This window comes from Manacus candei, unplaced genomic scaffold, assembly GCF_025592945.1.
Source record: "Manacus candei isolate 608988 ecotype Guabito, Panama unplaced genomic scaffold, ASM2559294v1 h1tg000033l, whole genome shotgun sequence".
Taxonomy (NCBI): domain Eukaryota; kingdom Metazoa; phylum Chordata; class Aves; order Passeriformes; family Pipridae; genus Manacus; species Manacus candei.
In genome coordinates this window covers 2,537,514-2,552,005 of record NW_026138081.1, presented here as the reverse complement: position 1 = coordinate 2,552,005, position 14,492 = coordinate 2,537,514, and the positions used below count along the sequence as shown (strand labels likewise).

The 14,492-nt window shown below is 32.1% G+C and overlaps 1 protein-coding gene across 7 annotated transcripts in view; it reads right to left on the bottom strand.

Annotated features, from left to right (window-relative positions):
- The window catches only part of RYR3 (ryanodine receptor 3), a 215,996-nt gene that overhangs the window by 137,209 nt on the left and 64,295 nt on the right, over positions 1-14,492 (bottom strand). For all 7 annotated transcript variants that reach the window (XM_051791763.1, XM_051791765.1, XM_051791766.1 and 4 more), the window contains exons 9-14: positions 14,019-14,093; positions 12,882-13,038; positions 6,877-7,050; positions 3,085-3,206; positions 1,731-1,899; positions 616-751 (exon numbers count right to left, since the gene is read on the bottom strand). In XM_051791763.1, the coding sequence (XP_051647723.1) occupies positions 616-751; positions 1,731-1,899; positions 3,085-3,206; positions 6,877-7,050; positions 12,882-13,038; positions 14,019-14,093 (833 nt within the window). The remainder of the gene's footprint in view (positions 1-615; positions 752-1,730; positions 1,900-3,084; positions 3,207-6,876; positions 7,051-12,881; positions 13,039-14,018; positions 14,094-14,492) is intronic.

Genomic DNA, 14,492 nt, shown 5'->3' with positions numbered 1-14,492 from the left:
ATTCTCCTATATGAGGAATAACACAAATCAGTATCAAACCAGGAATTTAAAGAAATATACGTATAAATATTTTTTGGCCCTTCTACAACACAGCAGTAGTCTGCTCTAGAAACCATGAAAACCACTGGAAAAAATATTTCCACTTCTGTTTTATATAATTATTTTTATTAACATTTATATCTAAGTCTCAAGTAACAAACATTGAGGTCAGCAGACCTGACTATTACTTTTAGACTTCCTTCAGCTTCACATACAAAGACTGTTTCCCAGTTTCTCTAATTTTTAAAATAATAATTCACATCTATTTTCATACCACAGGTACACTTCAATTATTTAAAAAAAAAAAAAAAGCTTTTGGCATGCTTCACGGAACTTTTTCCTAGCTGAGATCTATTTCTCTGCTGTATCATTGCTCAATAAACTCTTTCCTCTGTAATAAATAGCAGTAAGTATACAGAAGAAAATCTGTAATTTACACAATGGAATGAATAACACAGGGGTGTTATTTGACCATCTTTGGTCAATGGTCTTTGATGGTGAAGCAGCAAGTAGAACATAAAGAGTACATATCCTGTTTTTTTTTTTTTTACATTAGTATGTTTTTGAAGAACTTACCTAATAATTTGTAAAGGAGATTCAAAATTTCTTTCCATGCAGTACCATATTCTTCTCTTGCAATTCCTGCAAAATGAGCTGTGCTGTTGTAGTCATTTAAGCGATCAATGCAATTCAGAACTAGTGCCAGCATTCCCTAAACATGTGACAGAAAGTGAACTGTACATAAAAAGGTATTTGTTGTTGCCCTTTAGAAAGATTTTTTTCCTTTATAAATTGGAAAGTTGCATTATCTTAAATTTAAAAAAAAACAAACAGCAAAACAACTGTGCTTACAAGATTTGAATATGTGTATTTCTGTATAAAATAATTCCTTTTAGAGAATGTTTCAATATTGTTCCTTACTCAACTAAGTATTATAAAAAATAAGGAAAAAAAGCTGACAATAAAGGCTTTTAAAATAATAATGAATAGCCTTTTTTACATAAAATCTTCCTTGCATAAGAAGAAAACCCTTTAAATTTATATAAAAAGGAATTTTTATTGATAAAAAGGTGAAAATTTTACTATCCTATAAAATATCTGTAAAAAAAATTTTAAATACTGAAAGAGATTTTTAACTTCAGTTTGTTTGCAGACTCAAATGGTATTGAAAACCTGCAAGCAATTGAAACATGTCTAAAAACATTGTAAAATATGTTTACTATTTATACAGAAACATAGTTATTCTGTTTTCAGAGAGGAGCAATTCAACAATTATGTAATATATATCCTTTCCTAAAGCAAGCATTCTTCCAGTTTCTAGAGATAAAAAGTTACTGATTCACATCCTGGTGGGCAGAAAAGACATCAGAAATCACATCTATTATTGATCCAGGTTTTATTATTCATTTGGGGTATCCAGCTTCTGTAACTTCTTGTCAAAACTGTTTCTTGCAAAAATGGCATCTCTTTAAAGATGCTCAGAAGTAATAAGATCAAATTTTCTAACAGAGGGTTTGTAGCCTGTGACAAGTGTGTGTATGTATATATATATATATACATATATAACAGCTACTGAACGTTGCATTAGAGAACATATGTATACATCTAGATGATAACGTTTAGATTCTTCTCAATGTTTGTGGCACAATAGACTTGAAATTAAAATAATGTAACAATTCCTCTCTCTGTACCTCTTCTTTGAATAAATTTTGTCTGTTTTTGAGTGAGCGGAGTTTGTTTTGCTTATCTTCATGTTGCAGGTCTTCTTCAGGAAGCTGGAAGTATATAATAAGGTCTTGCAGAGTCTGAGCCATCTCCTCAACAGGCAGGGCAGAGGGTGATAGTGTTCTGTTGTTTCCGCTATGGAAAACAACAAAAAAGACTGGCAGCATTAATAATTTTCCCACTGTAATTAACGGTATAGCAGCCAATTTTCTGTTGGTATCTAAGTTGAGTTTTGTTACATATATGACATATGCTTATATGCATATGAACAACAGATGATCTGAACTGAACATCATTCAAACACCTATTATTTGTGTGCCCAGCACTCATAGCTTCCAGAAGTGGAATCATGCTTCCCTTTCCGCACTGATGTAAACAGTTTTATGGTAATTGATTTTGTTTAGATACTTTAAATCCCTGTTGATGATTTAGATGTAATGTGCAGATGAGCTAAAATAGTACCAGTTATTGACGGTATACACGCCCAGTCTTCTAGAAAAACAACACAAAAATAACAGGTAATCCTAACCATAAATTAGATCTTCTCTATCTATTCTATATAGGAAATAAGGAAGGGTGGGATTTAAAAATGGAAAGCATTTCAAGGTATCTCAGTTGTTGGTAAAATAATTTCTCTTTCCTGTTCAAATATTTTCTCAATCTTGTGTGATAACCCAATTTTCCATGGCCTGACTCACTAGTATAAATAGGAGGAGCTGATTGCTGGCAAAGGTGGCTCTGTTTTCATATCCTCAGCCCAAGAAACATAAAGTACTAGTGTAGGCCCTTGAGATCCTGAAGCAATAATGTTTTAAACACATACTTGTATAATGGCTTCTTTGGAAGGAAATATTTAATTACAAACTCATTTTCCTTTATTTTTTTCATCAAGTAGGTAGTAATACAAGGATATCCACTTGATCATCATAATTAAAACTTCTGCCAAGCACTATGAAAAAATAGTTTCTTCGGTACTACATACATTCTTATAGATTTAATTGTATATTCTTATACAAAGTTCTAGGTACCATAGAATACTTATGAATGGAGTTAGACTGAGATCATTTAGCAGGTTTTCTTCAATTTAGGATCCAGCTTCTGGATTCTGACTTCAAGGTATTAGAATATCATGTAAGTAATCTTAAATAAACTGTTTTATCTATTTAATGGCATTACTAAGCAAAATTGTGAATTTAAATCAGTAAAAATATATTGCTAATAGCTTCTAAATTCAAATATTTGAAAGCAGGAAATATGTATGCTCTTAGAGAAATTCTTATAATTTCAAAATACTTTAAAAAACAGAGTGGCAATAACTACCTTATAAAGTGGCTGAATAAGCTTGTAGTATTGCGAATGATTCGAGCAGCCTGGGATTCCTCATGCTGACATCTTTGTAATGTGAGACCATCATCCATATGACCTTCTTGGTGTAATATAACCTATTGAAATCAGTAATTATCACAATAGTTACTTTTAAACACTTTCTACTTTTAAATATTTTGTAACATTTCAATATTGCACTGAAAACAGTAATGGTATATTTGGTGTGGTAATGGAGCTACTATTTGTTAATCACTTTATCTGGACACCCATTAAGTAGCTACAAGTTTTTCGGTTCACATGAGTTATTCAGAGAAGACATTCATTCTGCCATAATTCATTAAAAAAATACGGTTAACAGATATTTTCCAATTAAAATAAAAATATTGTTTTTCTTATATTCTGTCTGTCAGGGAAAGAGGATCTTCGCTCTCTTAAGCATCGTTTACTAAAGGGTTCATCCATGAAAAGACTATTGACAAGAAAAATCAAGCTGGAGTGATAAACCTCATAAAAATTACAATGCAGCTAAAGGTGCTATAATGTTTATGAACAACTTCTGACTCATTTAACTATTTCTACACACTAGGTTGGATTCTTATCAGAACCAGATGTGAACATCATATGAACTTCAAGCAATAACAGAGATCCTTTGGTAGGGTAGGGTTTTAATCTTTCTCTTTAAATAAACACACAATATCACAAAAAGACAACATAATTTTTAGGTATCACAAAAACAAGTCTTGGTCATTTTGAGTCATTAAAATCCTACAGCAGTTTTGTAAGATGTAAATATGAGCTATCCTGCTTCTTTGTCCAAGAGGTAGTCTACTGAATTCTCCATTGAAAAATGTATTCTTTTAGCTTTGAGTTAGTAAAAATTTGCAACTGACCAGTTAGCAGAGTAATTCTGAATGCACTGAATAGTTAACAAAGAAACTAATAATGTTGTACAAGTAGTTACTGCCACAAATGAGAAAGTTATTTACCAACAACTTTTTGTACATACTAGTGTATAGGTATATCAGAGCACTAGAAAGTGATATTTTTCTATACTTGTCAGAATCTAGAGTACACATGTGCTCTGCTCCATCAAACATGGTGATGAACTGCTTTTAAAAGAGACAAACGTCACCCTGTGAGTTTATCTGGACACCAGAATCCATGGAAATATGATGGAGAAGACAGGGAAGGTATTTTTGAATGATTACATTAATGATTTTATCTTAAAGAAGGCTAGTTTATGTTTTGGTCATCTTTCCTCTTGGTTCAAATACTTTCTAAATATAGAATGACACTGTGAGTGACTTTGCTAACTTGAATACCACTATTTAACATAAAGAAGGGTCCCTAAACTGAACAAACACTGAAGAGTGGCTCTTCCCATCACAAAACTAGTAAGAAAATATTTGACATTCATATAATTTTTCTTCAGGCCATTGTACATAGCTCCAAGTTTTGGAACTACAGGAATGGAAACATTTAACAGATTGGATATAAAAGCTGCCATGCCTTGCAAAGTAATTGCATCACCATTGTGGAGCAGACATGCACTCTTCTTCCTAAGCATGCAGCAGATCAGGAAAGCGTGGAGTCTTTTAGAAGGACTAATCTTTTCTACTTCTCTGACCAAAAAAAAAAATCCAGAAAGCTAACAAATAACCCAAACCTCAACTAAATCATCCAGAAACATCACAATTACAGGAAAGCGCGATTTAGAACTCCAGTGGGTAGACCACAGACAGAAGCATTCAGCACTGTCTACATCAGTTCTCCAGATAAAACACTTCTCTGCATATAAAAAGGGGCATTTGGCACTGTCTTGCTTGTTGAGGTACAGCAAGACATTGATGAACAGCCTGAGCTATGGCCTCGAGAACATGAATCCAAAACATACAGCATGTTTCTCTGTTCTCTGACCTCTAGCATTCTGGAGCTCTGCGGGAGTTTATAGTTTGCATAGAAGCAAACTCTCAAACTGAAAAGACAGACAACCATCACTCACTGGATGGTGTGGGGATGCTGACTAGAACATTGATGTAAACATCATCATTACCTGGCAAAGTCTTGAAGCCTTGTCTACCACAATCTCAGAGAGAGATAAAATAAATAACAATTCTTGCAGAAATCTGCAAGAAAATCTACAAAAATGATGCCAGAATTTCTTTATATTAGTGTCTTGCAAATACTGTATAATAATTAGGTACATGAAACTGCACCAAAACCCAAAAACCCAGAAATTTTTACTGGGAATTTTTAGTATTTTGTAACAGAGTTAATCTCATAGTTGTTTTCTCCTCTCTGTGGATTTGCAGCAGTTGACAGTGATAATAGCTACATTATGTGAAAAAAAAAAGCACCCTTTTTTTTACACATCTATATTTCCTTAAAAAATTATAGTCTAGTATAACGTATTGCAGAGGACAAAAAACTTTTTTTTTTGCCTCCACAGAAATATCAATTACTGGAAGCTAGAAGGTTTGGGTTTTCTTCTGTTTGAAGACATTAACAAGACAGAATTCTCCAGGTGAGAGGACAACAAAAGATTCAAAGACTTTGAACATGAATGAAAAGGTTTCAAAGGAGAATAAAAGTGACAGGTAATTATGGAGGTTCTTTTAGACCCTTGCTGCTGAGAAGAATACTGGGGAAACAAAACACTAAGCTGGAAGGTATTGTAAAATTTTTCATTGAATACAGAGCACAAATCTCCATGTTGCCTTTCCAAGAAATGAAATTGGATGCTCTGAGGAAACAGAATACCGTAGCCAGTTCTGGCATGGGAAAGGAAGAGGCTATCATTGTGTGATTTAATTTTTTAGCAAGAAAATACTGAATGACTAGCATATAAAGAATTTCTCTGATCAGCCAGGTTGCTGAGAAGTGAAGGGTTTGGGCACTCACTACCCATTTATGATCACCATATGTGCTGCATATGAATAAATCTGATTATGCCAAGGGTGTGTGATGTGGATCTCATTGTTTCATATTACAGTACTTGTGTATGGGTATCCTCTTATGAATGTACATACATACAAGTAATTAAAAGAGAATTCCAACTTCTTTTCAGTAATGAACATTTTTTTCCCTTTCTCATGTTCTCATGATAAGCTGAAGTTGTAAAATCTACAAATAGAGAAGCAAGGAATCATTTGGTAATGAAGCATTTATGCGACCTAGTATTAAACCCGTTAATACTGAACAAAATGTGAACATAATTTGAAGATTTAACAGATTATATGCCCTTAATTAAGAATATAATTCTACCCTATAATCAAAAGGCTGAGTGAAAGATCTTCCTGATGTCATATCACAATTACATCTAACATTTGCGGAGGAAATTCTTTTAATATCCTTTAAGAAATTTGAGGATTTTCCAGAACCATTTCTTAAGTAACAAATTTAATTGCCATTTCACACAATATACTCAACAAAAAATCTAAAACATCAGTGAATATGACTTACAAGTTTACACCAGTTATAACAGTTCAATGTAGATTTTCAAAAAATTATTTGACCATTTGAATCAGGAATTTCCATCTTTTACTGGTATCAAAAATAAAAATTGAGCACAAATTAATAATTTCTTCTGACAAGAAAAATAGTTAAATACATTTCTTAGTGGCAAAGTTTTTTCTTCAGTTATATAGTTATGTTAATATCCAACAATGTTTACATTTTTAGAATGAAATACATTTTCAGTATAGCAGCACAAAACAATTAAACCCACAAACTGTTATGAAATTAACATTCATTTCACAAGTAATTAAAAAGAATATCAAATATTACCTTTCTTTTCAGGGGACCTAAACGTGCTGATTTAGCATCCTGTGCCTTGTAAGTCAACCATAAGGCAGTGGCCACATGTTGGACAAAACAGATTGAATCACCATACTTTATTTCTGGGAGTCCCATTCCATCAATGTCACGTTTGAGACTAGAATCCTGCTTTTCTTTTAGCTCCTAGGAAGATAAAGTTGGCATTCAGTCTGCATTGGAATAGGTTATGTTTCTACACTGAATATATATTACAATACTGAACAATGTTTATGCTACTTATGCTGTTAAGACAGAGCTAAATGTTACTTAACATAATTTTTGTTTCTTTATAATTAATTTTTCAGATTGTGATTAAAAATAATTTCAAATCTCAAGCATCTTTTTCTCTGAAGCAGGAAAAATCAAGTAAAATCTTTAAAGATTAAAAAATTATTTAAATGTTTAACTTAACATAATCAATAGTGGAGTTACTGATGCAAGTAAAGTTTCAATTTCAGAGTCTGTAAAACTCTATATAACCAACACTCTTGAATTTTAGCTTAAACGTGAAAAAATAAAAATAATCAGTAACCTATTTTGAAATGTAGCTAAAATATTTTTATGTAAAAGAATTTTTTGTTTATAAATTGTATATGCAGATAAACACTTCACTTGGATAATATGTTTGTATTGCAACAACCAGCAAAAAAAGAAAATACTAATTTTAAAAATAAATACAGTTTGGCGTTTACCTTTATTTTTAAATTTCTTAGGTTTTTTACATTTATTTTATTTTATTATTTATCTACTTTGTAAGAAGAATTGGATTTTTTTTAAAGACATTGCTCAATGCTTAGCTAGAACATCCACTTCTTAAACCCAAACTATTTCTTAATCCTATTCTTCTTCATTTACAACTAGAGGATTTTAAGATCCCAGCATAAAAGCAAGTATCTTTTTCTTTAAAATAAAATATTCATCTTTTCACAATTGAATTAATGAATAACAGAATTACAAAGCCAATTTTGTAATACCCAATTATGGATACATGTGATTCAACAAAAAAAACTTTAAGAAAATAGAGGAATTAAAGAACATAATTTTTCTGTGATTTCAACTGCTGATGGACTTAAGTGTAGACAGCTGTTAATTTGTTGTTAACTAAGCAAAATATGTTAGGAATTGATGCACAGTCTAAATTTTATATGTTTAATGGTTTTTTTTTAATTTCATTTCAGGTTACCAAATTTTCAACATCTGTGGAGAAAACAAAAGTTGTATTCTAGCCTTGCTAATCTGCTTTCATTTATACAGAATTTAACTGTCACATTTCAACAATAATTTTAGTTGGAACAGGTAGCATTATAATGTCAAGATGAAACTGAATAAAATTACAAGCCATTCTTTGGGGTTACCATTGCAATGTGAAGATGAGGAGGAAATCATGTCACATCATATTTGTGTGGCCCGCACTATCATGTATGAATAAAGAGGAATTCTCTCAATACACATTTGCCGTGAGTCCAATTAAATGAAAAATACAATAAAATAGCACAAATTTTCAAACTGTCAGCAATTACTTCTTTGACTCTACACAGCATCCTGAATATTAAAACATTTTGGTAACAAGCAATCCTAATGAAGTTACTGTTTTGAAAAAAATTGAGTGATACTGATACTGACTTTTTTTGACAACATTAAACATACAAAAAAACCCCAAGATTTTTTGAATTTCAGAAATAAAGCTTTAGAATTATTTTGAGGGCCTGAAGGCCCTTTAATAAATACAGTGTAAATTCCTCTTCATCATGTTTTGCTCCTTGCTCTCTGTCCAGTTTCTCTAGGATTTCAGCCAAGTAATTTGATCACAGTGTGATTGCAAAGACAGGGTGTATTTTACAGCAGCTGAAAAGTATAGTCAGATAAAGATTACCCAGGGAGGAGGGAAAAAAAATATCTCTTATCTAAATATTTGAACATATTTTAGCAGTAAAATATCCAAATACTTTCTCTTTTAAAATCCTTTCTTCACTACCTATTCTCAGTTTAACTCCCTCAGGCTGTGAATTAATAAAATCAAAGAAAACAAATCACATCATGGGCCTAGAAGATGGCAAAGGAAAAACCACAATAACAAAAAAACCCAACCAAAAAAAGAAAGATGGAATGAACAAAGGAATTTGAGGGCAAAGCTGTCAAAGATGATATTTTCAAAAGATATTTAATATATTAGAGCAAGAATCAGTGAGAAAATTCATAGAATCATAGATTCCCATGTGATGGAAAGAAGGTAAGGAATCACAGTGTGAACAGAACAAATAAAGCCAACTGCCTTTACAAAGATTTTTTCAATAGTAAAAACACAGTAGGGGAAAAACTTTGATTGCTTAAGGGCTTGCTTAAGCACCCCTAAGAATGGTAAAAAACCCTGTCTGCTGAACTCTTAGTAAATCTAACTTGCGTAAGCTAAGGAACATTTCATCTTTTGGTGTTGCACACTGTTATTGCAATAAAAGTACTGCCATGCCTCCTCCAATTTAGCAAAGTAAAAAGATAAAAGTCTACAGATATAACAGCAAAGGACTGATACATTGACCTAACTTATTGTACTCTGTATATACCTGTACACCCCAGTAGGCAAGAAAAAATAAAAAAGAGGTGATTTTTATTTTACCTTCAATTTTCTCCTCCCATATAAAATAAGTAGAAATACTCTATTGGAAATGCAGTGCTTACAGGGAAATGACAATTTTAAATTATAAACTTAAAAGTAAGTACTTGACCTTTTAGAGATAAATGTAGGTAGTCCCTAAGACAGCTACATGCTGGTAGTAATACTAAAATGATATCAAATCCTTTTGCATGAGTCATCTGTGACTTTTGAATGTGTCAGAATGTTACTTACCAAGGCTATACCAATAAAGTTTTATTGTCAATTTTATATATCATAACTAAAATAAAGTATGAAATCTCAAATATTAATTCTGGGCTACAAAAATTTAAAATAAACAAATATTTTTAAATTTATTCTTGTTTGCACTGTGTGTAGTCTCAAAGAAATTTGTAAGTAGAACCAAGATTCTGCTCAGCAGTGTATACTGAGCCAAGTACTGTGCTGGAATGAGAACATCCCATTTCAAAACAGGATTCCATCTGGTGTAGAGAAACTGCTGTCTCTGTTGTCACAAGGCATTACAGATCTGTTACCTTAAAATATAAAGGTTCACATTTTAAAACTTGGTCAAAAGTAAGCTCCATATTAAAACCAATAAAAGATGTAATTTTGGGGGCTTTCCATCAATTTCTGATACTTATAGCTTAGTTTGCAGTAATTTGCAGTAAACAGGCACGTATTACATATGCTGTTTTCATTGAAATCAGCACCATGATGTTCTTTAGCATATTCCTTAACTTTTTTTATAAGTTCCCTTCTGTTCTTATTTATGTGAGGACATAGTAAGGAAAACACTAATTTGAATTTTATAATTTAAAATAACTGTTTCAGTTTTCAGTGCTAGCCAGTAAAAGGAAAAAAAAGCAGTGAAAGTAAATTATGAATGCAATCACAGATTTTGAAAAGCAAGGAACAGACAAGACTGCTGGAATGTAACACTAATGAGGATGAAGGTGCTTTTTCAACAAGAAGGTCTCTATAACAACTCCTGGAAAAATAAGACTTTATTTAAGTCATGTGTTACAGGCTCCTGGGAAGCCTGGGGGATTTGTATATTCCACATAGCTCTGCCTTCTGGCAAAGGCAATACTTCTTTTCTACAAAAGAGATATTTGCTGTCTTCCAAACAGGAAAGAATACTGCAATGGAAAAATGTTTTATTCCCTTTTGGATACTCTGCAGCAGTGTTTAATGTGAGCAGTTTGGTCTGAATTCAGTGTTGATCCTATCTGGAGTAGAAGGCTGGACTAGATGACTTCACAGGGTTCTTTCCAATTAAAATTACTCTTAGTTTAAAGGAGAGGAGTGCTGTAAACAGAGAGGTATTCCAGCACTCTGTTTTTAAGAATCTGTACACAGGTGGACATAGAGGTATATATTCCCTGAATTCATGCCATAAATAAGTCCAGGCAAGTGAAAATATTTCTTCGTTGCGAAAATGAACCCAGCAAAGGTTTACAAATACATATGTGCAGGAATTAAGATAAAATCTGTATATTGCATATATCTAGTCTAACTACTAGTTCTATGGCTATTTTTCCTCTCAATATGTATGCCATCAGCACTTGGCTGAAAGAGCCTCTTCCTTCTTACAGTCCAGGTCAATCTTTGGGGTTTATTCCCTTCCAAAACTTCATCTTTCTTTCTTCAGGAAGAATTATCACTGCTTGTTCCCCTCACTTTTGGAAATACTAGTATCTCTACCCATGGGAAAGTGCAGCTCTTACCTGTCCAGACAACTAATAATTATTCTTATTCTTGGCACAGAAAAAAGCAAGTTTATAACTTATTTTGAGATAGAAATGTGCTTTTCTCTATAGGACAGCACATATAGGACAGGATGATTAGATACTGAGCTTGTATTTAATACAAAAATGTACATTAACAACCATATTATGCATAAACACAGCAGACATGAATAACTTCTGCATAACTAATTACTACTGTACTTCAGCTTAGTCATCTTGGGCACTGTAATAAATTTCACTAATGGGCCTTTGAGGCACACCTCAACAAAAAGATTATGAAAATAGGGCATGTTTAATCAATGTAACAGAAAATATTTTACTAATATGCATACAAAACCATCAAGTATATATACTTAAAATTTATACATTTATATGCATAGATTAAAACATTGAAAAATAGCAGGACAGACAGTGTCCAATTAGGCAGTGAGTATATTAAGGAATTTTAACACAAATATTTGTCAAGTGGCATTCCTGAGATACTCAGCATTCTTACTACGGTGCTATGATTTGCCAAAAATGGGAAAAAATTATAGCTGTAATAAATGCCCCTGCACGACATCACATGTACAATCTACACTGTATAGCCTTTATACTGGGTAAAGAATGAAAAACTATTTGGTGAGAAACTAGCAATCAGAGAAAATTTCCTGATAGTTTTTAAATTATTTAATTGGCTAAAATAAAAATTCATGAAATATCATATGCAGTCACACTAATTAACATCGTTATTTTAAACATGCTAAGAACACTAACAAAAGTCTATCAAGACTTAATGGTAGATTTTATCTAGTGTATAACTAACTTTAAAGATTCTTTCTCGCTGCCCTTCAGGGACCATACAGCGTTCATAATTAGGTGGAAAATTTAGTTTTTCATGGTTAATAAAAAACACTATTGTAGCAGCTATGGTAACTATTTGTAAGGAAAATCATGAAAATAAATAAAAATTTCTAATCATCATTGATTATAAAAAACTTTCACTTTCTGGGAAAAAAATTATTAATTTCTCCTACCTCCACAATCATTCTTTATTCTCTCTCCCTTGTATTGTTTTTCCCAGCTGGAAATGATGATAAAGCTAGTAACATGCAATTAGCAGCTCACTAGAGAGCATAGTTTGAAAACATATGGTTTAGAAATCACTGACTACATTTTCCATGTATTGAGGAAAAATTCAATTGAGTTCAGTTCAATTCCCATCAACACAATGCACAAAGAATAGCAACTGAACCGAATTCAATTCAATTAAATTATGACAGATAAAGCTTGAATGTATAACACTAATGAGATTCTGTCTAACTAAAATGATTCTATGATTATTAAAGTATTCATATTAAACCACTGTATCTTGCACTGTATTTGTTTTCAATCTTGTTTTTTAAATGTGGTGACAGTTTAGTTTATTCCTAAATTTATTAATCATCCCTATTTTTTCTAAGGGAGACCTTCGTTATTCTTGACTCAGTTGTTTACCTTTGTATTTCAATGAATAATACCCGTCAATTACTTCAATTTAGAAATGATAAGTAATTTATACAGTTGTTGAAACAACTCAGATTTAGTATTTGAGTGCTCCACATTTAGAACAAATTTACACTGATGTTATTTACCTTTGATGCTCTGAAACAAAAAGCAGTAGATGTTGTGTCTGACTTTTCTCTGTCTAATATTACAACTCCTTCATTTTCATGCAGAGCCAAATACTTTCCTGTTGTAATATGTCGAAGACGGAAAGGCTGTCCCCATCTGATGTTACTTCCACTCCAGCTAAACATAAGAGACATCAAAAAATAGTTTATTAACTAAACAAACCTAACATTTCTACTTTGGGCTCTAAAGGATGTTCAGAAAATAGAATGTGTTAGATATTACTTTTTGGTTCTGATATCAATATGCGCATAAAAACAGATGAAAAACTGTTAATATATTTGCAAAGGGAATAAGGAAAGGAGTATAACTTTCATCTTCTTATTCCTACACCCTCTCTCTGTTTTATTAGGGTGTTACATGTGGTGTCCATAAAAACATCCTGCATGTGTAAATTAACTACTCTCTTTTAGTTGATTGACTAAACAAACAAATGAAACTTAGTTGGGTTTAATTTGTGAGGACTCAACATTTCACAGAATTCTTGTACATCTCTCTTAGTTATGAGGGTATTTCATTTGCAATGACAAATGCACCAAGGGTAAAACAAACATGGTTCAGAAGGCATCAAAGTTAAAACATACATAATCTTATGGTATATATTGAAATTTCACTTCCAGCAAAATAAGAGATAGCTAATCACCTAGGAAGGTGATTGATTCTTAAAAAAACAAACAAACAAACAAAAAAACAAAAAAAAACCCAAAAAAACCCAAAAAAACCCAACCAAACAAAGAAACAAAAAAACGCAGGAGGAATATTACTGCTCTGATTTCCACCTGTGCTTCTAAAACTCCAAGTGAAAACTAGAAAAGCATTTTACTTGCGGACAGAAGCAGTGTCCCAAGCAGACATACGTCATGGGCAATGCTGCCTTTAATATGGGAGACAGAAAAAAAAAAGTCTGAAAATACTGACATTCCCCATATGATTATATCAAAATGGATTGATTTTTATTATTGACAAAGAACATACTAACACATATCATACAGCATAACAAATATATTAGTTATGTTCTGCCTTAAAGGTCTATAATAATGAAATTGCTGTGAACATAACAGGAGTTGCTAACAAAAAAAAAGTTAAAAAAATATAAGTACCTTATTCGAAGGGGTTCTACTCTCCACAAAGACCTTGCTCGAACACCAGCTCCTCCAGTTTCATAAAAAACTTTCCTACAGAAGAGATTCAGAAGATCATCCTCTTGTGCTTACTTGTGTTTACATAGTATTTATAGCTTACTTCTTTGTAAACTGTACATTACTCCCCGCTAAACAAATGGAGTTGAACAGACAGAAGATTCCTACTCATCACTGAGACCATCATACACAATCCAAATATCCCAGGTAAATTAGACTATTTCCATTAAACTATTCTCTCTCAGGAGATGATAAAATTCAAAGTGGCTGGAGAATTTTTCCTGTTACTTAAACAGCTATAAAAATATGTAATTCCTACAGTTCCAAAGAGATTACTAAAGGTTTTAAATACATATACACAACATTAAAATAAATATATAAATTTTCAGATACTAATGATTCTCTGCATGAACATGACACTGAGATTTCATCCCT